This window comes from Oncorhynchus mykiss, chromosome 7 (genome assembly GCF_013265735.2).
Source record: "Oncorhynchus mykiss isolate Arlee chromosome 7, USDA_OmykA_1.1, whole genome shotgun sequence".
Taxonomy (NCBI): Eukaryota; Metazoa; Chordata; class Actinopteri; order Salmoniformes; family Salmonidae; genus Oncorhynchus; species Oncorhynchus mykiss.
This window is the reverse complement of record NC_048571.1, coordinates 56,816,146-56,844,085: the sequence shown is the minus strand read 5'-3', so window position 1 is coordinate 56,844,085 and position 27,940 is coordinate 56,816,146. Positions and strand designations below refer to the sequence as shown.

Here is a 27,940-nt window from a genome sequence, read left to right as displayed (position 1 = left end):
GTCCATTAGTTCCTGCCAAGGCAGCCCCTACTCTTCCTGGGGTCCATTATTTCTTGCCAAGGCAGCACCTACTCTTCCTGTGGTCCATTAGTTCCTGCCAAGGCAGCACCTACTCTTCCTGTGGTCCATTAGTTCCTGCCAAGGCAGCACCTACTCTTCCTGGGGTCCATTATTTCTTGCCAAGGCAGCACCTACTCTTCCTGTGGTCCATTAGTTCCTGCCAAGGCAGCACCTACTCTTCCTATGGTCCATTAGTTCCTGCCAAGGCAGCACCTACTCTTCCTGTGGTCCATTAGTTCCTGCCAAGGCAGCACCTACTCTTCCTGTGGTCCATTAGTTCCTGCCAAGGCAGCACCTACTCTTCCTGAGGTTAATTAGTTCCTGCCAAGGCAGCACCTCCTCTTCCTGAGGTTAATTAGTTCCTGCCAAGGCAGCACCTACTCTTAATGAGTTAAATTAGTTCCTGCTAAGACAGCACCTACTCTTCCTGGGTCCATTATTTCTTGCCAAGGCGGCACCTACTCTTCCTGTGTTCCATTAGTTCCTGCCAAGGCAGCACCTACTCTTCCTGTGTCCATTAGTTCCTGTCAAGGCAGCACCTACTCTTCCTGGGGTCCATTAGTTCCTGCCAAGGCAGCACCTACTCTTCCTGTGTCCATTAGTTCCTGTCAAGGCAGCACCTACTCTTACTGAGGTTAATTAGTTCCTGCCAAGGCAGCACCTACTCTTCCTGGGGTCCATTATTTATTGCCAAGGCAGCACCTACTCTTCCTAGGGTCCATTAGTTCCTGTCAAGGCAGCACCTACTCTTACTGAGGTTAATTAGTTCCTGCCAAGGCAGCACCTACTCTTCCTGGGGTCCATTATTTATTGCCAAGGCAGCACCTACTCTTCCTGGGGTCCATTAGTTCCTGTCAAGGCAGCACCTACTCTTCCTGGGGTCCATTATTTATTGCCAAGGCAGCACCTACTCTTCCTGTGGTCCATTAGTTCCTGCCAAGGCAGCACCTACTCTTCCTGAGGTTAATTAGTTCCTGCCAAGGCAGCACCTACTCTTCCTGGGGTTAATTAGTTCCTGCCAAGGCACCACCTACTCTTTATGAGGTCAATTAGTTCCTGCTAAGACAGCACCTACTCTTCCTGGGTCCATTATTTATTGCCAAGGCAGCACCTACTCTTCCTGTGTCCATTAGTTCCTGTCAAGGCAGCACCTACTCTTCCTGGGGTCCATTAGTTCCTGTCAAGGCAGCACCTACTCTTCCTGGGGTCCAGCAAAATTAAGGCAGTTTATACCATTTTAAAAACATTACAATACATTCACAGACTGTGACCTCAGGCCCCTACTCCACCACTACCACATATATACAGTACAAAATCCATGTGTACATGTGTGTATAGTGCGTATGCTATTGTGTGGGTGTGTATGCATGTGTCTGTGCCTATGTTTGTGTTGCTTCATAGTCCCCGCTGTTCCATAAGGTGTTTTTTTATGTTTTTTTAAATACAATTTTACTGCTTGCATAACTTACTTGATGTGGAATAGAGTTCCATGTAGTCATGGCTCTATTTAATACTGTTCGCCTTCTATAGTCTGTTCTGACTATGGAAGACCTCTTGTGGCATGTCTTGTGGAGTATGCATGGGTGTCCAAGCTGAGCGCCAGTAGTTCAAACAGAAAGCTTGGTGCATTCAACATGTCAATACCTCTCATAAATATGAATGAATGTGCCTCTCCACAGCTGTAATGCATGTGGTTTCATTTGCACTACAGAGCCAGTTGAGTGTTTTTTTTCAGGCATGCTTTGTTTGTAGAATTCATGAACAAGTGAATTTACACCAAACAAACAAGGAGAGCAAAGAATAATGTGAGTATTTTAACATAAAATGTCTCTGTTGCAATAAGATGGAAGGACTGTTGACAGAGGAAAGTCTAGACAGAAAGTAGAGTTGGGTAGAGTAGATCTTTATTGTCCCAATAAGCTATTTGTTATGTAGACAAGGAGACATGATACAGGAAAGTGTCAACTTAACGGATATAAGGGATTCAGTCCATTAACGATACAATACAATAGTAACATAAAGCATCAGAGTACACAAATACAAACAGTTCATAATGTGCAATGCAATGGCTTATTTATTAGAAAATTACACTTGTATCACTTTATTTTATTCTGTTTAGCCAGGTAAGTCATTGAAAACTAGTTATATTTTACAATGACGACCTAGTCAGTCAAAAGGTGACTGTACAATACACCAATATAGTCATGTGATGGCAGTATGATCACTCACAATAGGTTTTTATTAACAATTACTGTATATACTGTAGTTGCGAATGTGAAGCGGAGTAGGATCAAGTTGCCCGTACACAACAGATCTATGGCCAGTTATGCATTGTTCCCTCTTAATGGTTAATGTTGGGATTGTACGTTGATCCTAGGTCTGTGTCTAAGGATAACTTATATCTGTAGCGTGTAATGCTGTCTGAAGAAGTCATGGTCTTCACTCCCCTCTAGAGGGTTCAGTGGTGCTGAGAGAACACAGGTGCCTGCCTCATAGGGACTGGAGTTACCCTAACCATCTAACCTAACTTGGGAAAAACTCTGGGCTTCGGTAACCCTGTCATTTAAACCCTGTGCATCTTTGTAAATAAATACCTTCCCACAACAGCAGTTTTTGCAACCAATGACATAATTGTAACAATAAGAAGGTAATAGTATTGCTGTTTAACTGTTTAAAGGCGCCCACGTACTAGGTTCGCTTTGCTCCTAGCAGAACTCGGCTAAGTTAAGCAAACGTCTGTACCTCACATACTCCCTTAAAAGACCTTCGCTTGAAAAACAAGAAAAAAACACGAGACGCCGAAGCAACAACATAGCCAGTATACACTTCCTCAAAATAGTCAGAATTAATCGAAGATAAATCCAGAAATCTGTAATAAATTGGCGTTTTGGACGAGGAGATCTTAGTCGCGTGAAAAAATGACAACAAACACTTCTTTCAAGAATCCCTTCAATAGTTCCCATTCCTACTAGGAGTAGTTAAGTTGACCAATCACCGACAAAAAGGGTGTAGACTTCGACTACCGAACTTTGACTTGCCTCAAGAAAATGTTTTGTGTGCATGAACCTGCCGAACATCAAAACGAACAAAAACGTCACAACATGTTGTCATAATATATGCTCAAACTGTTTCACCTGTGAAGCATACAGTAAGATTTACAATCCCATTGTGGTTATCAAATGTGAGTGAAGGGTCTAACTTGAGGTGGAATGTAGAGGTGGGACTAGTGGAGGAGAGTGGACAACCCTACAGTACACTGAAACAACAGTAGCAGAGGGCCTAGGGGTTGGTCTAGTGGAGTAGAGTGGACATCCCTACAGTACACTGAAACACCAGTAGCTGAGGGCCTAGGGGTTGGTTTGGAATGCAACCTGTGTCTGTAGCGTCTGCCTCTGGACCAGCCAGCGGCAAGCTGACTCCCCTCTCATTTCCAATACACCTTCTCCATCTCTGAAAGAGAGAGAGAGAGAGAGAGAGACTATTGTGATAAATAAATAAACACACATATACAGTGCCTTGCGAAAGTATTCGGCCCCCTTGAACTTTGCGACCTTTTGCCACATTTCAGGCTTCAAACATAAAGATATAAAACTGTATTTTTTTGTGAAGAATCAACAACAAGTGGGACACAATCATGAAGTGGAACGACGTTTATTGGATATTTCAAACTTTTTTAACAAATCAAAAACTGAAAAATTGGGCGTGCAAAATTATTCAGCCCCCTTAAGTTAATACTTTGTAGCGCCACCTTTTGCTGCGATTACAGCTGTAAGTCACTTGGGGTATGTCTCTATCAGTTTTGCACATCGAGAGACTGACATTTTTTCCCATTCCTCCTTGCAAAACAGCTCGAGCTCAGTGAGGTTGGATGGAGAGCATTTGTGAACAGCAGTTTTCAGTTCTTTCCACAGATTCTCGATTGGATTCAGGTCTGGACTTTGACTTGGCCATTCTAACACCTGGATATGTTTATTTTTGAACCATTCCATTGTAGATTTTGCTTTATGTTTTGGATCATTGTCTTGTTGGAAGACAAATCTCCGTCCCAGTCTCAGGTCTTTTGCAGACTCCATCAGGTTTTCTTCCAGAATGGTCCTGTATTTGGCTCCATCCATCTTCCCATCAATTTTAACCATCTTCCCTGTCCCTGCTGAAGAAAAGCAGGCCCAAACCATGATGCTGCCACCACCATGTTTGACAGTGGGGATGGTGTGTTCAAGGTGATGAGCTGTGTTGCTTTTACGCCAAACATAACGTTTTGCATTGTTGCCAAAAAGTTCAATTTTGGTTTCATCTGACCAGAGTACCTTCTTCCACATGTTTGGTGTGTCTCCCAGGTGGCTTGTGGCAAACTTTAAACAACACTTTTTATGGATATCTTTAAGAAATGGCTTTCTTCTTGCCACTCTTCCATAAAGGCCAGATTTGTGCAATATACGACTGATTGTTGTCCTATGGACAGAGTCTCCCACCTCAGCTGTAGATCTCTGCAGTTCATCCAGAGTGATCATGGGCCTCTTGGCTGCATCTCTGATCAGTCTTCTCCTTGTATGAGCTGAAAGTTTAGAGGGACGGCCAGGTCTTGGTAGATTTGCAGCGGTCTGATACTCCTTCCATTTCAATATTATCGCTTGCACAGTGCTCCTTGGGATGTTTAAAGCTTGGGAAATCTTTTTGTATCCAAATCCGGCTTTAAACTTCTTCACAACAGTATCTCGGACCTGCCTGGTGTGTTCCTTGTTCTTCATGATGCTCTCTGCGCTTTTAACGGACCTCTGAGACTATCACATTGCAGGTGCATTTATACGGAGACTTGATTACACACAGGTGGATTGTATTTATCATCATTAGTCATTTAGGTCAACATTGGATCATTCAGAGATCCTCACTCAACTTCTGGAGAGAGTTTGCTGCACTGAAAGTAAAGGGGCTGAATAATATTGCACGCCCAATTTTTCAGTTTTTGATTTGTTAAAAAAGTTTGAAATATCCAATAAATGTTGTTCCACTTCATGATTGTGTCCCACTTGTTGTTTATTCTTCACAAAAAAATACAGTTTTATATCTTTATGTTTGAAGCCTGAAATGTGGCAAAAGGTCGCAAAGTTCAAGGGGGCCAAATACTTTCGCAAGGCACTGTATATATATATATATATATATATATATATATATATATATATATATATATATAGTAAATTGAATGTAATATTTTGTGCTGAGTGTACAAAACATTAAGAACACCTACTCTTTCCATGACATAGACTGACCAAGTGAATCCAGGTGAAAGCTGTGATCCCTTATTTATGTCACTTGTTCTATTCACATCAAAATAGTATAGATTTAAGGGCCTCCCGGGTGGCGCAGTGCCAGCTGTGCCACCAGAGACTCTGGGTTCGCGCCCAGGCTCAGTCGTAACCGGCCGCGACCGGGAGGTCCGTGGGGCGACACACAATTGGCCTAGCGTTGTCCGGGTTAGGGAGGGTTTGGCCGGTAGGGAAATCCTTGTCTCATCGTGCACCAGCGACTCCTATGGCGGGCCGGGCGAAGTGCGCGCTAACCAAGGTTGCCAGGTGTTTCCTCCGACACATTGGTGCGGCTGGCTTCCGGGTTGGATGGCGCTGTGTTAAGAAGCAGTGCGGCTTGGTTGGGTTGTGTATCGGAGGACGCATGACTTTCAACCTCCGTCTCTCCCGAGCGATGAGACAAGATAGTAGCTACTAAACAATTGGGGAGAAAATTGGGGGGTAAAATTTAAAAATATTAAAAAATATTAAAAAATGGTATAGATTTAGGGGAGGAGACGAGTTAAAGAAATATTTTTGTTGGAAGGTGTTCTTAATGTTTTGTACACTCAGTGTATTTAAAAAACCTCAAAATGTACTGTTGTGTAAGTTAGAAAATGTGTTGTGCATCATCAGTTTTCCCCTTGTTTTGTCAGTAACTAAGAGTCACTATATTAGCCCATTTGCTAACAATTTTTACAGTGGTAAATTAGTCTCGCCAGTTATCTAAACTTGTGGTAATCATGGCCGAATACCGAGCGCATGCAGGGCACGTGCTCAGGGGCCCTGACCTCCAGGGGGCCCCCATTGATTTTGTTAGTCACACACAATCAGATATCATGAACATGGCATAAGTCATGGAAAAATGTGTAGAATTGCAGGAAATTTGCTTTCAAACTGCTAAAATAATTATCTGCCCCATGGCAAAATGAGTAGAATTGCAGGAAATTTGCTTTCAAACTGCTAAAATAATTATCTGCCCCATGGCAAAATGTGTAGAATTGCAGGAAATTTGCTTTCAAACTGCTAAAATAATTATCTGCCCCATGGCAAAATGTGTAGAATTGCAGGAAATTTGCTTTCAAACTGCTAAAATAATTATCTGCCCCATGGCAAAATGTGTAGAATTGCAGGAAATTTGCTTTCAAACTGCTAAAATAATTATCTGCCCCATGGCAAAATGTGTAGAATTGCAGGAAATTTGCTTTCAAACTGCTAAAATAATTATCTGCCCCATGGCAAAATGTGTAGAATTGCATAAAGTGTGTTATGAAAAAAGAAAAGAAAAAGAAAGAAAGGCTAGAGCCGGCCCTGCATACTTCATATGGATGAGAGACATGGAGGGTTTAAGTGTGTGTGTGTGTGTTTGTTACCTTTGTCCAGGTCGATGACTTTGGGCAGGGTGGACATTTGAACCTTCTCCCTCAGCAGGTTGTTTTTGTAGTCTGAGAAACAGAAGAGAGTGGAGTGAATACACACACACACACACACACACACACACACACACACACACACACACACACACACACACACACACACACACACACCTAGTTTATTCTCCTCCTGGTTGCACGTCTTGACTTCAGGAACGTCCATCTCAAACTCATTGGTGGCCATGTCACCCCTGTTGGATCTATCACAGAGAGAGGAGTGAGTGTGCCAGTGAGTGAGTCAGTGAGTGAGTGAGCAAGCGAGCGTGTGCATGTGTGTGTCCAAGTTTCTCACCTCATAGATGTCTGTGGGTAAAACTCCACCGCTGAAACACAAAAACACAGTAAAGATGAAGACAGGCTGACTCAGACTCACTGACAGAGAGAGAAAGCTGACAGACACAGATCCAAAGTTAGTTAGTCAGGTCTAAGTACAGGAGCTCAGACCTTTGGTCTTGCGTCGCTGGGTAACGATGATGATGATGAGCACAATGAAGGCCAGGAGGAGGAGTGTCGTCAGGATGTAGCCAAGGGGCAGCAGGAAATGATGTCGCTGATCGGGCAGGATGACGTTGATGACACGTGGCGCCTCAGCCTTGCTATCCTCTGAGGAACAGGGAGAGGATTGTTAACCAATGGCTCCCCCTGTCTGTAATACACCCAGACTAAGATAAAAGTATATTCTGGCCACCAGGTGGGGCACTCTGGTCACTGTTGGAAGCTTCACTGATGCTGCTCTGGTAACGTGAATGAACAACAACAGCTAAATACCTTGGATCAACTCCTGTACAATAGAGCTCATAGACATAATAAATCATTAACCGACCTGTTTGCTATGTTCAGGCTTAGGGAAATGTCCCCAAAAATTTTATTTAGTTTCTGTACGACTGTACTTGCTTTTAGGTATTTGTACAGATTTGATTTCAGACCGTTCTTGGGGAGGGAGGGGTGTTTATAGTGGCAACATAGATGGTAGATCAGACTGTGAAATCATTGGCTAGGGCATTTAAATTCCTTTCCCTGAAAAGCCAGTATAAGTCAATCTCACAGTTATTGAGTGTGTGTGTGTGTGTTCAGTATGTGTGTGTGTGTATGTTTACGTGCATCTTTGTCTCTTTTGTCATGTCAATTGGGAACTCCAACGCCATGATGTCATCCCTACCAGTGCCAAGCCGTGTTGTAACATTGTAAAAAAAATTATAAATATCCATGATAGTGGACAACAATTGGACAATCAACAATAGCTGTGTGCTGAACTACTGAGTGTTGAGAAGTAGAGCCACTACAACTGCTGGTTTCCTTTATGCTCGTAAAAAATGTGCAAGGCAAGAGGCAGCCGGGGAGCAGCTGCCCAGCGTGTCTGAGCCAAAACGAGTTCCAGACCTGAAGTCATACTGTGATTTACTTTTCCTGGCAGTAAAAGACAGAGAGAGGGAAGGAGGGAAGGAGAGAGAGTGATGGAAGGATGGACAGAGGGAAAGAGTTGGGGATTCAGTGGTTTCTGTACTGTAACTCTTCAAGCAAGTCATGGTAGACTTAACACAGAGACGACCGTAAACAAAGGGATCTGATTCAAAACCATCTGTTTGTTTGGCCTTGGTCCATCTCCTGGGATCCTCCTCTCTCTCTCTCTCTCTCTCTGTGTGTGTGTGTGTGTGTGTGTGTGTGTGTGTGTGTGTGTGTGGTCTCAGACAGACCCTTCCACACTCTGCCTGAACAACACTGAGAAGTGGGCCAAATAGGAGGGGGGAGAAGGGGGGCAGCTGCAGCCTAATATGGTGATTGGAGTATGTTCGAGTGGGTGTGTCGAAAGGAAATGAGTGGAAAGGAGTAGAAAAGAGTAGGCGTGTCGAAAGGAAAGGACTGGGTGTGTCGAAAGGAAAGGAGTAGGTGTGTCGAAAGGAAAGGAGTGGATGTGCTGAAAGGAAAGGAGTAGGTGTGTCGAAAGGAAAGGAGTGGGTGTGTCGAATGGAAAGGAGTGGATGTGTCGAAAGGAAAGGAGTGGGTGTGTCGAAAGGAAAGGAGTTGATGTGTCGAAAGGAAAGGAGTGGGTGTGTCGAAAGGAAAGGAGTTGATGTGTCGAATGGAAAGGAGTGGATGTGTCGAAAGGAAAGGAGTGGGTGTGTCGAAAGGAAAGGAGTGGATGTGTCGAAAGGAAAGGAGTGGATGTGTCGAAAGGAAATGAGTGGGTGTGTCGAAAGGAAAGGAGTGGGTGTGTCAAAGGGAAAGGAGTTGATGTGTCGAATGGAAAGGAGTGGGTGTGTCGAAAGGAAAGGAGTGGGTGTGTCGAAAGGAAAGGAGTAGATGTGTCGAAAGGAAAGGTGTAGATGTGTCGAAAGGAAAGGAGTGGATGTGTCGAAAGGAAAGGAGTGGGTGTGTCGAAAGGAAAGGAGTTGATGTGTCGAAAGGAAAGGAGTGGGTGTGTCGAAAGGAAAGGAGTTGATGTGTCGAATGGAAAGGAGTGGATGTGTCGAAAGGAAAGGAGTGGGTGTGTCGAAAGGAAAGGAGTGGATGTGTCGAAAGGAAAGGAGTGGATGTGTCGAAAGGAAAGAAGTAGATGTGTCGAAAGGAAAGGAGTGGATGTGTCGAAAGGAAAGGAGTGGGTGTGTCGAAAGGAAAGGAGTGGGTGTGTCGAAGGGAAAGGAGTTGATGTGTCGAATGGAAAGGAGTGGATTTGTCGAAAGGAAAGGAGTGGGTGTGTCGAAAGGAAAGGAGTAGATGTGTCGAAAGGAAAGGAGTGGGTGTGTCGAAAGGAAATGAGTAGATGTGTCGAAGGGAAAGGAGTGGATGTGTCGAAAGGAAAGGAGTGGGTGTGTCGAAAGCATTCTGCTATATGTTAGACGGTCTTGATTGTTTTTGTTTTTGTTTTTTCACCAAGCAATTACCGTACCGTGAGAGTTTGGAGTTGTATTTTATTTTTCCACAAATAACTGTAAATGTTCAGTTATAAAACTGACGATTGTTTAAATTTTTTTTTTTTTTTAAGTATGATGATGTGTTTAGTGAAGGTCAATACATGATGCTAATTGGTGGTTCTAATTTTTGAAATAGTGCCCTTGGTTTTTTCCTCCGCTGCCTCCGGTCAGTAGATTTTAGACAAAGTCTTTTTAAAGATGAACAGTATTATTCAACACTGTTGAACTGATGATGTGTGTAGTGTATTTTATTTGTATGATTATGGAGCTGTTCTTTGTTTGCTTTTGAGGAAACTAATAGGCTCTTTTTTGGTGCATCGTTGAGTAGTATGAGTTTGTACATTTGCCAGTATGCGTTGTATATGTGACTGTCACCCTTGACATTCACTTCCAGGTTAGATGGTTTGGATCACATGTGTCAAACTCATTCCACGGAGGACCAAGTGTCAGCGGGTTTTCGCTCCTCCCTAGTATGTCACGTCCTGACCTTAGTTCCTTTGTTATGTCTTTGTTTTAGTATGATCAGGGCGTGAGTTGGGTGGGTTGTCTATGTTCCGTTTTCTATGTTGTGTTTTTGCGTTTGGCCTGGTATGGTTCTCAATCAGAGGCAGGTGTCGTTAGTTGTCTCTGATTGAGAATCATACTTAGGTAGCCTTTTCCCACTTGTGTTTCTTGGGTGTTTATTTTCTGTCTTTGTGTATGTCACCAGACAGGACTGTTTCGTTTCGTATCATTCTCGTTGTTATTTTTGTTTTAGTGTTCTGAGTTGAATAAATATCGTCATGAACACGTACCACGCTGCCCTTTGGTCCGATCCTTGCGACTCCTCGTCAGAAGAAGAGGACGAGCGTTATATTATACTTGATTGATGAATTAAGGTCACAAATTACTAAGGAACTCCCCTCAAATGGTTGTCTAGGTCTCAATTGAAAGGAAAACACAAAAACCAACAGCAGACACTAGGCCCTCCAAGGAATGAGTTTGATGCCCCTGGTTTAGATCTTCCCATCTTCCCATTCTGAATTCAGGCTGCGGGTGATTAAAAGTTCTAATTGCTGGATATCCTCATTCTGGCTGGATTCCAATAGGAAGTACACATCACTTTGCAAGTGTGCATAATGTGATTTGCAGGCCTGATGTGGCCTGTAAACCAGGAGTTTCCTAACACCATTGTTAGGGTATAATTAGGCCCTCAAAGAAAGGCCTTTTGATATACAGTATGTAGTCATAAAGACTTCAATTTAAAAGGCTAATAAGGCTGGTGGAACCGTTCATAGAGGGTTCTAAGAATAACCGTTAAAAGATAAAAAGGGTTCTTGGTAGAACCGTTCATAGAGAGTTCTAGGAAAAACCTTTAGGTGATAAAAGGGTTCTTGGTAGAACCATTTATAGAGGGTTCTATGACGAACCCTACAAAGGGTTCTACCTAGCACCAAAACAGTTTTCCTATTCTTCTCTGTATACATCAATGATGTTGCTCTTGCTGCTGGTGATTCTCTGATCCACCTCTACGCAGACGACACCATTCTGTATACTTCTGGCCCTTCCTTGGACACTGTGTTAACTAACCTCCAGACGAGCCTCAATGCCATACAACTCTCCTTCCGTGGCCTCCAACTGCTCTTAAACGCAAGTAAAACTAAATTTTCAATCGATCGCTGCCCGCACCTGCTCGCCCGTCCAGCATCACTACTCTGGACGGCTCTGACTTAGAATACGTGGACAACTACAAATACCTGGGTGTCTGGTTAGACTGTGAACTCTCCTTCCAGACTCACATTAAGCATCTCCAATCCAAAATTAAATCTAGAATCGGCTTCCTATATCGCAACAAAGCATCCTTCACTCATGCTGCCAAACATACCTTTGTAAAAGTGACCATCCTACCGATCCTCGACTTCGGTGAGCCTCCAACACTCTACTCAACAAACTGGAGGCAGTCTATCACAGTGCCATCCGTTTTGTCACCAAAGCCCCATACACTACCCACCATTGCGACCTGTACGCTCTCGTTGGTTGGCCCTCGCTTCATACTCATCGCCGAACCCACTGACTACAGGTTATCTACAAGACCCTGCTAGGTAAAGCCCTGCCTTATCTCAGCTCACTGGTCACCATAGCAGCACCCACTCGTAGCACGCGCTCCAGCAGGTATATCTCACTGGTCACCCCCAAAGCCAATTCCTCCTTTGGTTGTCTTTCCTTCCAGTTCTCTGCTGCCCATGACTGGAACGAATTGCAAAAATTTCTGAAGCTGGAGACTCACATCTCCCTCACTAGCTTTAAGCACCAGCTGTCAGAGCATTTTACAGATCACTGCACCTGTACTTAGCCTATCTGTAAACAGCCCATCTATCTACCTACCTCATCCCCATACTGGTATTTATGTATTTATTTTGCTCCTTTGCACCCCAGTATCTCTACCTGCACATTCATCTTCTGCCAATCTACCATTCCAGTGTTTAATTGCTATATTGTAATTACTTCGCCACCATGGCATATTTATTTCCATAACTTACCTCATTTGCACTCACTGTATATAGACTTTGTTTTCTTTTGTTCTACTGTATTATTGACTGTATGTTTTGTTTATTCCATGTGTAACTCTGTGTTGTTGTATGTGTCGAATTGCTACGCTTTATCTTGGCCAGATCGGTGAAATAAAGGTAATATAAATCAAATTAAAATAAATAAAAATGGAGATAAACCGAAGAACCCTTTATTTTTTGTAAGTGTGCACTCCTTTCGACACCCACACGCCATATTGGGCTTCAGCTACCCATACTTGTAGAATCTCTCTCTCAATTGAATTCAATTCAAGGGGCTTTATTGGCATGGGAAACACATGTTAACATTACCAAAGCAAGTGAGGTAGATCAAACAAAAGTGAAATAAACAATACAAATTAACAGTAAACATTACACACACAGAAGTTCCAAAAGAATAAAGACATTTCAAATGTCATATTATATCTACATGCAGAGTTGTAGCAATGTGCAAATAGTTCAAATACAAAAGGGAAAATAAATAAACATAAATATGGGTTGTATTTACATTGGTGTTTGTTCTTCACTGGTTGACCTTTTCTTGTGGCAACAAGTCACAAATATTGCTGCTGTGATGGTACACTGTGGTATTTCACCCAGTAGATATGGGAGTTTATCAAAATCGGGTTTGTTTTTTAATTCTTTGTGGATCTGTGTAATTTGACAGAAATATGTGTCTAATATGGTCATACATTTGGCAAGAGGTTAGGAGGTGCAGCTCAGTTTCCACCTCATTTTGTGGGCAGCGTGCACATAATCTGTCTTCTCTTGAGAGCCAGGTCTGCCTACGACGCCCTTTCTCAATAGCAAGACTATGCTCACTGAGTCTGTACATAGTCAAAGCTTTCCTTAAGTTTGGGTCAGTCACAGAGGTCAGGTATTCTGCCACTGTGAACTCTCTGTTTAGGGTCAGTCACAGTGGTCAGGTATTCTGCCACTGTGTACTCTCTGTTAAGGGCCATATAGCATTCTAGTTTGCTCTGTTTCTTTGTTAATTACTTGACACATTGGAAATAATTATCTTTTTGTTTTCTCATGATTTGGTTGGGTCTAATTGTGTTGCTGTTCTGGGGCTCTGTTGGGTCTGTTTGTGTTTGTGAACAGAGCCACAGGACCAGCTTGCTTAGGGGACTCTTCTACAGCTTAAATCGCTTCCTTTTAGGTGGTTGAAGAATTTTAACAGCTCTTTTCTAGGTGATGCTGTAGGCCCTCCTTGGTTGGTGACAGAAGCACCATATCATCAACAAACAGTAGACATTTGATATCAGATTCTAGTAGGGTGAGGCCGGGTGCTGCGAACTGTTCTAATGCACTCGCAAATTCGTTGATATATATGTTGAAGAGGGTGTGGCTTAAGCTGCATCCCTGTCTCACCCCATGGCCCTGTGGAAAGAAATGTGGGGTTTTTTTGCATACAGACCCTCATGCCAAATTGAGTCAAAGGCTTTTTTGAAATCAATAAAGCATGAGAAGACTTTGCCTTTGTTTTGGTTTGTTTGTTTGCCAATTATGGTGTGCAGGGTGAATACGTGCATTACAGTCAGTACATTGTCAGTACATCAGTACATTGTTTTCACTGAGGAAATGTACAAGTCTGCTGTTAATGATAATGCAGATGATTTTCCCAAGGTTGCTGTTGACGCATATCCCACGGTAGTTATTGGGGACAATTTTGTCTCCACCTATTGCGGTGATCAGTCCTTGGTTCCAAATATTGGGGAAGATGCCAGCACTAAGGATGATGTTAAATAGTTTAATTATAGCCAATTAGAAATTGTTGTCTGTATATTTTATCATTTCATTGAGGATACCATCAACACCACAGTCCTTTTTGGGTTGGAGGGTTTGTATTTTGTCCTGTAGTTCATTCAATGTAATTGGAGAATCCAGTGGGTTCTGGTAGTCTTTAAGTTGATTCTAAGATTTGTATTTTATCATGCTTATGTTTTTGCTGTTTGTTCTTTTTTATAGGGCCAAAAAGATTGGAGGAGTGGTTTACCCATACATCTCCATTTTGGATAGATCATTCTTTGTGTTGTTTGTTTAGTGTTTTCAAATTTTCCAAGAAGGGGTTGGATTCTATGGATTCTTCAATTATATTGAGCTGATTTCTGATGCGCAGTTCCTTCTTTTTCCGTAGTGTATTTCTGTATTGTTTTAGTGATTCACCATAGTGAAGGCGTAGACTCAGGTTTTCTGAGTCTCTATGTTTTTGGTTGGATAGGTTTCTCAATTTCTTTCTTAGGATTTAACATTCTTCATTGAACCATTTGTCATTGTTGTTAACTTTCTTCAGTTATTTGTTTGACATTTTTAGATTTTATAGGGAAGCCGAGAGGTCACATATACTGTTTAGATTTTCTACTGCCAAGTTTACACCTTCACTATTACAGAGGAACGTTTTGTCCAGGAAGTTGTCTAAAAGGGATTGAATTTGTTGTTGCCTAATTGTTTTGTTTCTCTCTATCATCAAGTGAAGTTCCTGTTCTTTTTTATGACCAAGTTTGATTTGTTTTGTCATTTTTTGAGGGGGGGGGGGGGGGGGGGGGGGGGGGGGGGGTGGAATACAGATACATTATCCATGTAAATGTTTAAGTTTAGAAAACATGTACCCATAGGCTGCCACTCAACAACAAAAAACGTGAAGTAATATATACAGAGTTTAAGTATTAATAACAGAAAAAGGTAACAAAAAAGAAGTGGGACTCCGCCCCCAACCCCACCCAGCCAACATCTCTCCATCCAACCCCCCTAGCAACTAGGGTTGCTCGTCAGTCAGAGACCCAGATGCAGAAACGGGAGGCAGATGGTTTGAGTCTTTGATATTTATTAGTCCAAAAGAAGTAGGCAAGAGAATGGTCATGGACAGCAAAATGTCAAAACCAGTTCAGAGTCCAGGAGGAACAGCATGGGAAGCAGGCTCGAGGTCAGGGCAGGCAGAATGGTCAGGCAGGCGGGTACAGTCCAGAAAACAGGCAAGGGTCAAAACCGAGAGGACTAGTAAAAGAGAATAGAAACGGCAGGAGCATGGTAGGACGCCACCTGGTTGACCGGGGTGTCGGCGGTGGAAGTTGGTGATGAGGGCTGAATCCAGGATGTCTCTAGCTGGAACCCAGCACCTCTCCTCCGGGCCATAACCCCCCCAGTCAACCAGGCACTGGAAACCCCTGCCCCATGGTCAAACACCCAGGAGACGTCTCACCGTGTTAGAGTCCAGAAAACAGGCAAGGGTCAAAACCGGGAGGACTAGTAAAAGAGAATAGAACAGGCAGGAGCATGGGAAAAACACACTGGTTGACTTGGAACATACAAGACAAACTGGCACAGAGAGACAGGAAACACAGGGAAATACACCAGGGAAAACAAGCGACACCTGGAGGGGGCGGAGACAATAACAAGGACAGGTGAAACTGATCAGGGTGTGACATATGTTCACTTCAGGGCCTGAAACACCCCATAATTCAATATGCGATGATTGTACATTCAAAACTTAAAACCTCAAGGTCAATATGGAGAAGTCAACGTAAGTAAAAATGAATGTAAATAAGTTCGAAATTGTGCTACTCATCCACAAACACGTCTCGCAAAGGTAATGGTGTTTTTGTTTGGTTATCTTTTGGAAATTGTAGAAATAGAACATTTCCCTTCTTCAGAAGTTCCAGCTAGGCAGGCTAATGTTAGTAAGCTAACTAATTTGCTATCTATCATACAGTAGGCGTATATTAATAATTATATAGTTAATATAAGTAGGCATGCAATCATAATTGACTGTAGCGCATATAAAGCACCCCCAATTACCGAGTGACGAATTTCAGGGCAGGGGCGGTCCACTTAAAATGAATTCCTTCCTCCCTCGCCCCTTGCCCTGCAAGTGTAAACTCGTCAGACATCATGAAACATCATCAGAAATGTCCACTTAATTTGAGGGCTGAGGGGAGAGGGTGTGTCTGTTAAGTGTTTGGAATGCAGCCTTTATCAATTTTTTGCAGAAATGTTTAACCTACTAGGAATGCCTTGGAGATCAACCAGCGATCGCGATCGACCTGTTGGTGACCACTAGTCTAGATATAGTAAAATATAATCTGCATATAATGAGATGAAGTGATCAATTGATTTGAGGGGAATGTGTGTTATTTCCTTTGATTGACGAATTGCCTGGGCCAGGTGTTCCATATATAATAAAAATAGCAAGGGTGAAATTGGATCGCCTTGTCTGCAGACTCTTGTGATTCTGGATGGAGCAGATATTTCCTGTTATTACTATAGCTGAGGGATTGGCATATAGCATTTTAATCATTTTAATCAAATTGGAGCCAATTCCCATATGTTCCAAGACAGACCAGAGATATAACTATTCTAATCTATCAAAAGCTGTTTCTGCATGGAGAGATAATACAGTTGTTTCTGATGAAGCATCTAAGATATGTAATAGTCGACCGAGGTCCGTGCGGATCAATTTTGGTCCGTGTTGAGAGGGGGTGACAACATTTTTAGAAAACAGTTTAATATCTGTGTTTATCAAAGATAGGTGGCGATAGTGAGAACACTGGGTGGCATCCTTACCTTTTTTTTAACTCTACGGGATTGGTGTCCCTAAACGGTTGTTGCTAACGTGCACTAATGTGATTAGAATGATGTTGTAAGTAACAGCAAACTTTCCCGGATATAGACATGTCTTATATGGGCAGAAAGCTTACATTCTTGTTAATCTAACTGCATTGTCCAATTTACAGTAGTTATTACAGTGAAAAATACCATGCTATTGTTTGAGGAGAGTGCACAACAACAAAACACTTTTATCACAGCAACTGGTTTGATACATTCACCTCTGAAGGTAAATAATGTACTTACATTCAGTAATCTAGCAATGATTTGTCATCCTGAGTGTCCCAGAGATAAAATGTAGCATAGTTTAGATTGATCAAATCCATTTTTATATTTAAATGTAGGAACTGGGTTCTACAGTTTGAACCTCTGCTGTCTCTGATTTTTTTTTAAAATCTAATAGACCTCAATAGGAATAATGTCCCATCCAGATGATTTGCCTTTGTTCATGCTATCCAATGCCCTTTTGAGGCGATCTTCCTGATTCTGTCAATAAACAATGAAAAAGAGAGAGAGAAAGTAGGAGAATGAAAAAGAAAGAGAAAGGCAGAGGGGAGGAAGAGAGCATGAGGGAGAGAGAAAAGTGAACACATTTTGATGAGATGGAGGTAAACAAACTCAAGACGTAGGCAAAGTCAAGTTCAAATAAGTGCCTGTGGTTACCTCAGGATAGGGAGAGGAGAAAAACAGGAATGAGACAGCGATAAAGAGAGAGATAGAGGGAGAGAGAAAAATGCTCTAACTCGTTTAGAATGTCCGGTCTGGGCCAAAGTCAACAGCAAGCCAGACACGCTGGGTAGAATCAGAGGGTACTACAGGCACAGAATCTACTAGTGTGTGTGTGTGTGTGTGTGTGTGTGTGTGTGTGTGTGTGTGTGTGTGTGTGTGTGTGTGTGTGTGTGTGTGTCGGTGTGTGTGTCGGTGTGTGTGTCGGTGTGTGTGTCTGTCTGTCTGTCTGTCTGTCTGTGTCTGTCTGTCAGTTCTGTCATGGATGGGAGGTGGGGTGTAGTAGGGGGTTTGGGAATTGCTAAGAGTTAAGTTTTAAACATGTTATTCCACTGAGATTAGAGGAACTTTGAATTGAGAGAAAACACACACACCCAAACACACATACTGTACACACACAGCCATGGCTCCAAAGAACACAGATATTTCTCAACCACACTCAATGACTTTCCCACATTCTCCCATTTGTGGCTTCAGAATAGCACCCCCTCCCCTCCCCTCCCCGAACACACACACACACACACACATACACACACACACACACACACACACACACACACACACACACACACACCCTCTCTCTCTACATTTGCAGTGGTGGGTTGGCTGATTTCCAGACATAAACACATAGTTATCTGCTGATCATGGAGCAAAGAAACAAAGGAGAAAGAAAAGGAGGTAATAATGGGAATTAGAGAGAAAGGGAGAGAAAGGGAGAGAAAGGACGAGAAAGGACGAGAAAGGGAGAGAGCATAGCTAACTGGGAGGGGGAGAGAGTCTGGTGGCAGAGTGAGCGGAATGGGACAGGGACTGTCTGAAGACAAAACCAGATCCTCAAAACTAACCTCAGACTACACCCCCCTCCCCGTCACCCACACTCCATCTACCCTCCACATTTTCCCTCTTGAGAGTGGGGAGGGGGGAGTTGAATGCTGAGAGGTGGTGGAGTGGGTTTAGGAAGTTAGGGAGACTGGCGTGGGTGGGTTTGCTAGGTTAGGCATGGGAGATTTGGAAGGCTATCTTGGATGGGAGGAGGGGTAAGGAGTGGGAGAAGGGGTAAGGAAGGAGATGTTTGGAAGGCTGTTTGGGTTTGGAGGAGGGGTAAGGAGTGGGCAGGTTAGGGAGACTGGCCAGGGTGGGTTGGGGTAAGGAGGATTTGGAAGGCTGGGTTGGGTTGGGAGAGATGGGTGAAGAGGGGGAGGTGTCGTAAGGAGGGGTATTGGGGGTGAGGAAGAGGGAGGAGGGTGGTTTAGGGGTCTGGCGCCGCACTAGCTGACAAGGCAGGAAGAGCTGCTCATAAAACAAATCCCCTAACTACGACTGGTTACTCCCCCTCTCCTCTCCTTTTATTTTCTCTCTCCCTGCTCCTCCTATACTCCCCCTCTCCTCTCCTTCTCTTTTCTCTTTCCCTGCTCCTCCTCCCCTCCTCCCTCTTAAAATGTGCTGTTTGGGAAAAAAGGAAAAGCCAATGATGAGGACGATAGGGAAGAAGGGATAGGGAGGGAGGAGAGCAAATGAAAGAGCAACTGGGATTTCTCTCTAAGTTGTACATAAGCACGTGTACGATTTCTACAGTGGTCAACTGGAGTGCAGTATAGTGTGTATCTGTGTGTACTGTATATTATGTATGTCTGTGTGTGTACATGTAGTATCTCACCCTTGTCTTGGTTGGGCAGTGCTCTGGGGGCAACAGTAGCCTGAGGCTCAGCTGGGCCTACGGTGAGCTGAAACTGTCTTCTCTCATGAAGACCACAGTAGTGATGATGTAGGTGACAGGTGTACAGACCCTGATCTCCTGGCTGTGGGGCAGACAGCCAGATGCATACAGTCAGAGATCCCTGTTTTACCACTGTACCACTGTAGTTGCTATGATGTTACACAGTTGTTACATGTTGTGCACAGACAGACAGACACGGGATGGTGTTATAGAGGACCTGCAGGGCAGAGATAGCCAGAGAGAAGTCTCCCTGTGTGAAGGACTCAGCGCTAATGTTCATCTTCCTCTGTAGGAACAGGGGTCCGTAGCTGCGCTGCTCCCCAGAGGCATACAGGTCTATCAGACGGTCTGCACGGTCGTGACGAACACCCGGAGGCTGCCGGTCCCAATGCACCACCTAAGACCAGATAGAGAAGGATTGGACAATACATTATAGTAAAAGAGACCATACATCTTTCTTTCCAACTACCTTTGAAGTAATCACTGGACTGACTTTACATGATTACTGAAATCAATCCTGGGAAAGCATGCACTACCTAAGATGGGATAGAGGGTTAAGATAGATATTAGGTGATAAAAGTGCACAGGAAATATACATGACAAGACTGAGACTGAGAAGTATTTGAGATCATGTCATTAAGGAAGCCATCTGTTCCAATCCTTCCGTTCAGTTCCATTCACTTGGAGTTTCATTTGTCTTCCTGCCCATTTACATTCCTCCTAAATGACATCACTGTCCAATTCTTCCTCATCTCATTCTAGTGCTGTAAAAAAGCATTCATAACACACACACACACACACACACACACACACACACACACACACACACACACACACACACACACACACACACACACACACACACACACACACACACACACACACACACACACCTGCTGTTCCTCCTCACTGCCATCTTCTGTCCACACAGAGCGGCGATTCACACACGGCAACACCACCGTGCTGCCTACCAACACCACAAACACAGCTTTCTGACCGTCCCAGAACCGCTGCTCCTTACGACCTGAAACCCACACAGATCACAATACAACCACACGTTGAGAGAGGTTAGGACCACAATATTACCATATTGTAACTATTTTCCCCTACTTGAGGATAAGGCAGAACTTACGTGACTTGGTGACGTTGACTTGTATTCTGATCGTTTCATACAGGTGACAGTAGTGATGGTGCAGGTTACAGGAGTACAGGCCTCGGTCACTTATCGCAATGTCTAGAGAGAGTGGGAGAGAGAGAGAGAGAGAGAGAGAGAGAGCGAGAGAGAGAGAGAGAGAGAGAGAGAGAGAGAGAGAGAAAGATAAGGAGAAAGAGATGGCCTCAAATCACATTAAGAGAAACAGACAAAAAGACAGACAGCTATCACCTCTGATGACGAGAGAGAAGTTTCCGTCGTTGAAAGCTGATTGGCTGAGGCTGACCCTCCCCTGGTTGTGTCCGTTATAGATGCGCTGGTCTCCAGCAGAGAACATGTCTGCAACCCTCTCCATGGCATAGTCTGGCCCTGGGCGGTACAGGTCCCAGTGGACCACCCTCTGTCTGTCCTTCAGACTGTCCCTGGTCCACACCATGCGCCCGCTCACACACTGCAGTACCACCCTAGAGCCAGTGGGGGCGCTCACGTTGTAGCCCGCAACAACCACACTGCTGCTGTCGGACTGAGCCAACACTAAAAGAAAGAGAGAGAGAGAGAGAGAGAGAAAGCGAGAGAGAGAGAGAGAAGCATGCACTTAGAGTATTTGCATGACATAAACACACTCACAAACACGGTCATAACTAATACACACACACTCAGACCTAACACATTAAAGTTGCACACATACTAGGTATATACAAACACACACACTCAGACCTAACACATTAAAGTTGCACACATACTAAGTATATACAAACACACACACTAGTCCGGTAAAACATTGAGACTCACCAGCAGTGAAGAGGAAGGCCGCAGGGACTGTAACAGAAACATGAGAATCATCGTACTGTAATTACAAACACAGACGCTAGTCACACACACACACACGCCTACGTAGCTGTGTTGTCCAGGAGCTCAGAGTGGGTGTTTAGTAAGAGGAATCAGCCCCACCAGACTAGAGTATGCAACTTACACTACAACTTTACCACACTGGAAAAACAGACCCTATAAAACACACTGTCATTTACTCTTTGTTACTCCAGACCACAGAAACACCCAATGACAGAAACACACACATTGTATATTAGATACATAGTCAAACATAATGTACTCAAACATATACCTGCATAGAGGCATGCACAGACACAGACTTGTGTCTGTATAGAGGCATGCACAGACACAGACTTGTGTCTGTATAGAGGCATGCACAGACACAGACGTGTGTCTGTATAGAGGCATGCACAGACACAGACTTGTGTCTGTATAGAGGCATGCACACACACACACACACACACACACACACACACACACACACACACACACACACACACACACACAACATGGGACTCTGGTTGAACACACGTGTATGTAAAAACACAGTTAGAAACACACACCACAGGAGACTCAGGAAACACCCACAGAAGCTACAGTAACATTACAGCAGTAGCATGCCAGCTAAAGAGACCCCATCGAATCCCAAGGTGTCACAGCCAGTCCAAAGCCAAAGGTCACTCAACATGAAGCTGTTTCCCTGCCACTGGATAACTTCAACCATTCCACACACTGGGGGAAAACGCTGGATCAAGTGTTCAGTTGAGGAACACATTCTGGTGGAACATGGACGATGAGCAAGAGGCCGCAACACGCTGATTCAAGGTCAGTTTTGCAATTCCATCCCTAATGGGTTTATGGTTGGGATTTGGGGAGGATTAAAGTGATGCCAGATATGTGCCTATAAGGACAAAGCTATGAGAGAGGATGCTGCTCCAACTGACTTATAACATCCCTTTCTGATTTCTGTCCAAGCCATCTGACCTGAGATGACTTTACGTCTGATTGGCTCATCCTGTCCAGAGTTCCACAAACACACACCTTGGCCCACCAATCACACTCAGAGAGAAGAAGTATAGGTAAAAACTATGCACAGCTGTACCATTAAGAAAGAAAGAAAGCGAGAAAGAAAGCGAGAGAGAGAGAGATTAGGATCTGGCTAAAAATACTTCAATTAGTTATAGAAACCATTGCCCTTTATGGTTGTGAGGTCTGGGGTCCACACACCAACCAAGAATTCACAAAATGGGACAAACACCAAATTGAGACTCTGCATGCAGAATTCTGCAAAAATATCCTCCCTGTACAAAGTAAAACACCAAATAATGCATGCAGAGCAGAATTCGACTGATTCCCGCTAATTATCAAAATCCAGAAAAGAACCGTTAAATTCTACATCAACCTAAAAGGAAGCGATTCCCAAACCTTCCATAACAAAGCCATCACCTACAGAGATATGAATCTGGAGAAGAGTCCCCTGAGCAAGATGGTCCTGGGGCTCTGTTCACAAATACAAACACACCCCACAGAGCCCCAGGACAGCCACACAATTAGACTCATGAGAAAATAAAAAGTGAATTACTTGACACGTTGGAAAGGATTAAACAAAAAACAAAGCAAACTAGAATGCTATTTAGCCTTTAACAGAGAGTACACAGTGGCAGAATACCTGACCACTGTGACTGACCAAAACTTAAAGAAATCTTTGACTATGTACAGACTCAGTGAGCATAGCCTTGCTATTGAGAAAGGCCGCCGTAGGCAGACCTGGCTCTCAAGAGAAGACAGATTATGTGCACGCTGCCCAAAAAATGAGGTGGAAACTGAGCTGCACTTCCTAACCTCCTGCCAAATGCATGACCATATTAGAGAGACATATTTCCCTCAGATTACACAGATCCACAAAGAATTAAAAAACAAACCCGATTTTGATAAACTCCCATATCTACTGGGTGAAATACCACAGTGTGCCATCACAGCAGCAAGACTTGTGACCTGTTGCCACAAGAAAAGGTCAACCAGTGAAGAACAAACACCAATGTAAATACAACCCATATTTATGCTTATTTATTTTCCCTTTTGTACTTTAACCATTTGTACATTGCTACAACTCTGTATATAGACATAATATGACATTTGAAATGTCTTTATTCTTTTGGAACTTCTGTGAGTGTAATGTTCACTGTTCATTTGATTGTTTATTTCACTTTTGCATATTATCTACTTGACTTGCTTTGGCAATATTACCATATATGTTTCCCATGTCAATAAAGTCCCTTAAATTGAATTTAATTGAATTTAATTGAGAGAGAGAGAGAGAGAGAGAGAGAGAGAGAGGGAGAAATAGATAAATGGGCAGAGATAGAGGGAAAAATAGATAAATGGGCAGAGAGAGAGAGGGAGAAATAGATAAATGGGCAGAGAGAGAGAGGGAGAAATAGATAAATGGGCAGAGAGAGAGGGAGAAATAGATAAATGGGCAGAGAGAGAGAGGGAGAAATAGATAAATGAGCAGAGACAGAGGGAGAGATAGATAAATGGGCAGAGAGAGAGGGAGAAATAGATAAATGGGCAGAGAGAGAGGGAGAAATAGATAAATGGGCAGAGAGAGAGGGAGAAATAGACAAATGGGCAGAGAGAAAGGGAGAAATAGATAAATGGGCAGAGAGAGAGGTAGAAATAGATAAATGGGCAGAGAGTGAGGGAGAAATAGATAAATGTGCAGAGAGGGAGACAGATAAATGGGCAGAGAGAGAGAGGGAGAAATAGATAAATGGGCAGAGAGAGAGAGAGGGAGAAATAGATAAATGTGCAGAGAGAGAGAGGGAGAAATAGATAAATGGGCAGAGAGAGAGGGAGAAATAGATAAATGGGCAGAGAGAGAGACGGAGAAATAGATAAATGGGAAGAGAGCGAGGGAGAAATAGATAAATGTGCAGACAGAGAGGGAGAAATAGATAAATGGGCAGAGAGAGAGGGAGAAATAGATAAATGGGCAGAGAGAGAGAGGGAGAAATAGATAAATGGGCAGAGAGAGAGGGAGAAATAGATAAATGGGCAGAGAGAAAGGGAGAAATAGATACATGGGCAGAGAGAGAGGGATAAATAGATAAATGGGCAGAGAGAGAGGGAGAAATAGATAAATGGGCAGAGAGAGAGGGAGAAATAGATATATGGGCAGAGAGAGAGGGAGAAATAGATAAATGGGCAGAGAGAGAGACGGAGAAATAGATAAATGGGAAGAGAGTGAGGGAGAAATAGATAAATGTGCAGACAGAGAGGGAGAAATAGATAAATGGGCAGAGAGAGAGGGAGAAATAGATAAATGGGCAGAGAGAGGGAGAAATAGATAAATGTGCAGAGAGAGAGGGAGAAATAGATAAATGTGCAGAGAGAGAGGGAGAAATAGATAAATGGGCACAGAGAGAGGGAGAAATAGATAAATGGGCAGAGAGAAAGGGAGAAATAGATACATGGGCAGAGAGAGAGGGATAAATAGATAAATGGGCAGAGAGAGAGGGAGAAATAGATAAATGGGCAGAGAGAGATGGAGAAATAGATAAATGGGCAGAGAGGCAAAAATAGATAAATGGGCAGAGAGGGAGAAATAGATAAATGGGCAGAGAGAGAGAGGGTAGGAAAGTGTTGGGAAAGCAGGTTGAACCAGAGAGAAAGGAAGGAGGACGTAAGGTGGCAGCTTTTTGCTCTGATGGAAGAGAGGTGAGGCGATGGGGGTGAGTATGAGGATGAGGTGTGTGAGAGAGTGGTGGAGGGTAAGCCTATGTAGCTGTGTTGTCCAGGAGCTCAGAGTGGGTGTTTAGTAAGAGGAATCAGCCCCACCAGACTAGAGCATGCAACTTACACCACAACTTTACCACACTGGAAAAACAGACCCTACAAAACACACTGTCATTTACTCTTTGTTACTCCAGACCACAGAAACACCCAATGACAGAAACACACACATTGTATATTAGATACATAGTCAAACACATAATGTACTCAAACATATACCTGCATAGAGGCATGCACAGACACAGACTTGTGTCTGTATAGAGGCATGCACACACACACACACACACACACACACACACACACACACACACACACACAGAGAGAGAGAGAGACTGATGCATGCTCTAGTCTGAACAGCTGTGCCTTCCATTCCAGTGAATCAGTAAGTGAAAACTGTACCGGTCATCAACCAGTATCCAAACACACATCCCATAATAGTCAACTGCTTTACAGTCCTCTGTTAAGAGAATCGATAGGAGCAAAAAAAAATAAGCAAAGACAGACAGACCGACAGACAGACAGACAGACAGGCAGACAGACAGACCGACAGACAGACAGACAGACAGACAGACAGGCAGACAGGCAGGCAGACAGACAGACAGACAGACAGGCAGGCAGGCAGGCAGACAGACAGACAGACAGACAGACAGACAGACAGACAGACAGACAGGCAGGCAGGCAGGCAGGCAGACAGACAGACAGACAGACAGACAGACAGACAGACAGACAGACAGACAGACAGACAGACAGACAGACAGACAGACAGACAGGCAGACAGGCAGGCAGACAGACAGACAGACAGACAGACAGGCAGGCAGGCAGGCAGACAGACAGACAGACAGACAGACAGACAGACAGACAGACAGACAGACAGGCAGGCAGGCAGGCAGACAGACAGACAGACAGACAGACAGACAGACAGACAGACAGACAGACAGACAGACAGACAGACAGACAGGCAGGCAGGCAGGCAGGCAGACAGACAGACAGACAGACAGACAGACAGACAGACAGACAGACAGACAAAACACACAGTTCATAGTTCTGTCTGGAAGCAGAGTTCTAGCAGCTGTTTTTTCTTTAGATGAGAATTTCTGTCCAAACAACAACAGGGTAGGACTACCTCTCATCTGACATTATGTGGGCATGAGAAAATGTGCCATCCACTTCAGCCTTTGAAATGTTGAGCTTTCCTTGCTGGTTTGGCAACAGGACCCATACCCCCATACCCATGTGTGCATGTATATGCACGCACTCACACTCACACACACATTCACAAATCTAGTGCTAAAACAGTGCATAACTGCTCAGACTCACTGTGGTGTGTGTTAGGTTAAACTAGGCGAGAACAAATGCATCATGACCCAAAATGAACACATTGTGTATAGGCTTGACAAAATTATAGTAGTCGAAAAGCTAATAAAATAACAGTGTAGTATTTCAAGTTGGGTTGGCTACTTACTTTGGACCAAGAGGAGGGCTTGAATCACGTCCGGTATCTTCATCTCAAATCTCTGTTGTTTACAAAGGAGCAGGCACTTTTGTTGCCTACACCTATTGCCAGTCACACCTGAGGAAAAAAACAACAATGTCCGCTCATCCGTCAGCTCAGTTGTTCCTCGGCCCACGAAAACAGCGACTGTCTGATGAGCTGTGTAAACTTTTCACTGCATTCAGCGACTGAACCAAACAGCCTCAGTTAGTGAAACGAACAGACCCGAACTAACCCTCCTTGGTTTGCCTGCTGAACAAACTCTGACTCCTCCTGTTGCAGCCCCCCCCCCCCCCCCTGAAACCCAACTCCACTGGGCCTCATCCACCTCCAGGCTGCACCCTCATATTCATCCTCTTTATTCCTCTCATCCTTTCTACTCAACTCTCACCATATTAGCAGTGGTAGAAAAAGTACCCAATTCTCATACTTGAGTAAAAGTAAAGATACAGTATCTTCATAGAAAATGGTAAAAGTGAAAGTCACCCAGTAAAATACTACTAAAGTAAAAGTATGATCATTTCAAATTGCTTATATTTAGCAAACCAGGGGCACGCTCCAACATTCAGACATCATTTACAAACATTTGTGTTTGTTGAGCCTGCCAGATCAGAGGCAGTAGGGATGACCAGGGATGTCATCTTGCTAACTGTGTGAATTAGACAATTTTCCTGTCCTGCTAAGCATTCAAAATGTAACGAGTACTTTTGGCTGTCAGGGAAGATGTATGGAGTAAAAGGTACATTATTTTCTTTAGGAAGGTAGTGCAGTAAATATAAATAATAAAGTAAAGTACAGATACCCCAAAAAACTACTTAAGTAGGACTTTACAGTATTATTTTTTTTTAAGTAGTTTATACCAATTAGTTCACTGAACTCAAACTGAACAGGAGTGGATACACAACATCATGTCTGAGGTAGGCCTATTGGCTGTAGTGTGTTTGGCTTTCATGCACTTGTGCTATGATTTTTCTATCCATATTATGACTGTTGTCTTGCACAATACACACCTGTACTCTAAAAATCAGGGGTTCAACAAGGGTTCTTGTAGGATCCTCAAAGTTCTTCAAAGAACCTTAGGGTTCTTGGCACTGAAAATTGCCCCTAAAAGGTTATTCCAAGAACCCCATAGGAGATGGGTTTCAGCGAGAAACCTCCTTAGTTAGTAGGGGTTTGTGCAGGAACCTAATTTCCCAAATGAAACATTTGGATTTGAATATGAAAGGACAGGAGGTGCAGGCACTTAACTGAAAAACTGTAAAGATCTCCTCAATTTAAGGCAAGGTTTGTCCCTTGTATGATCTACATTTATATTGTTTTATGATGATACCAGCTATCTTCTTATATTTGCGCAAATCTTTCTAAAACAGAAAGTGGACACAATTCAA

The 27,940-nt window shown here is 43.5% G+C and overlaps 1 protein-coding gene across 2 annotated transcripts; it reads right to left on the bottom strand.

Annotated features, from left to right (window-relative positions):
- Positions 1–1,942: 1,942 nt before the first annotated feature.
- On the bottom strand, positions 1,943–26,805 carry LOC110528032 (matrix remodeling-associated protein 8). 2 transcript variants are annotated; one of them, XR_005052614.1, is made up of 13 exons: positions 26,523–26,805; positions 21,227–21,253; positions 20,666–20,968; positions 20,414–20,515; positions 20,175–20,305; positions 19,499–19,678; positions 19,222–19,363; positions 7,220–7,378; positions 7,068–7,098; positions 6,890–6,975; positions 6,716–6,787; positions 3,372–3,510; positions 1,943–3,303 (listed from the first exon to the last, which is right to left on the bottom strand). XR_005052614.1 is itself a non-coding variant. In XM_036983591.1 (12 exons), exons 1-12 carry the CDS (start codon positions 26,563–26,565, stop codon positions 3,485–3,487), a joined length of 1,302 nt encoding a protein of 433 aa, XP_036839486.1. In that variant the 5' UTR covers positions 26,566–26,804; the 3' UTR covers positions 1,943–3,484. The 2 variants fall into 2 exon arrangements, 1 of the variants encoding a protein (XP_036839486.1); XM_036983591.1 differs by having other exon boundaries at positions 1,943–3,510; positions 26,523–26,804.
- Positions 26,806–27,940: the final 1,135 nt, after the last annotated feature.

Excerpts from the sequence above, each read along its gene's own strand:
- LOC110528032 (XM_036983591.1), bottom strand. The coding sequence starts at position 26,565 with ATGAAGATACCGGACGTGATTCAAGCCCTCCTCTTGGTCCAAA. Across the intron at positions 21,254-26,522 it reads AGCCCTCCTCTTGGTCCAAA|TCCCTGCGGCCTTCCTCTTC; the intron begins GTAAGTAGCCAA and ends TTTCTGTTACAG. Across the intron at positions 3,511-6,715 it reads AGTCATCGACCTGGACAAAG|AGATGGAGAAGGTGTATTGG; the intron begins GTAACAAACACA and ends TCTCTCTTTCAG.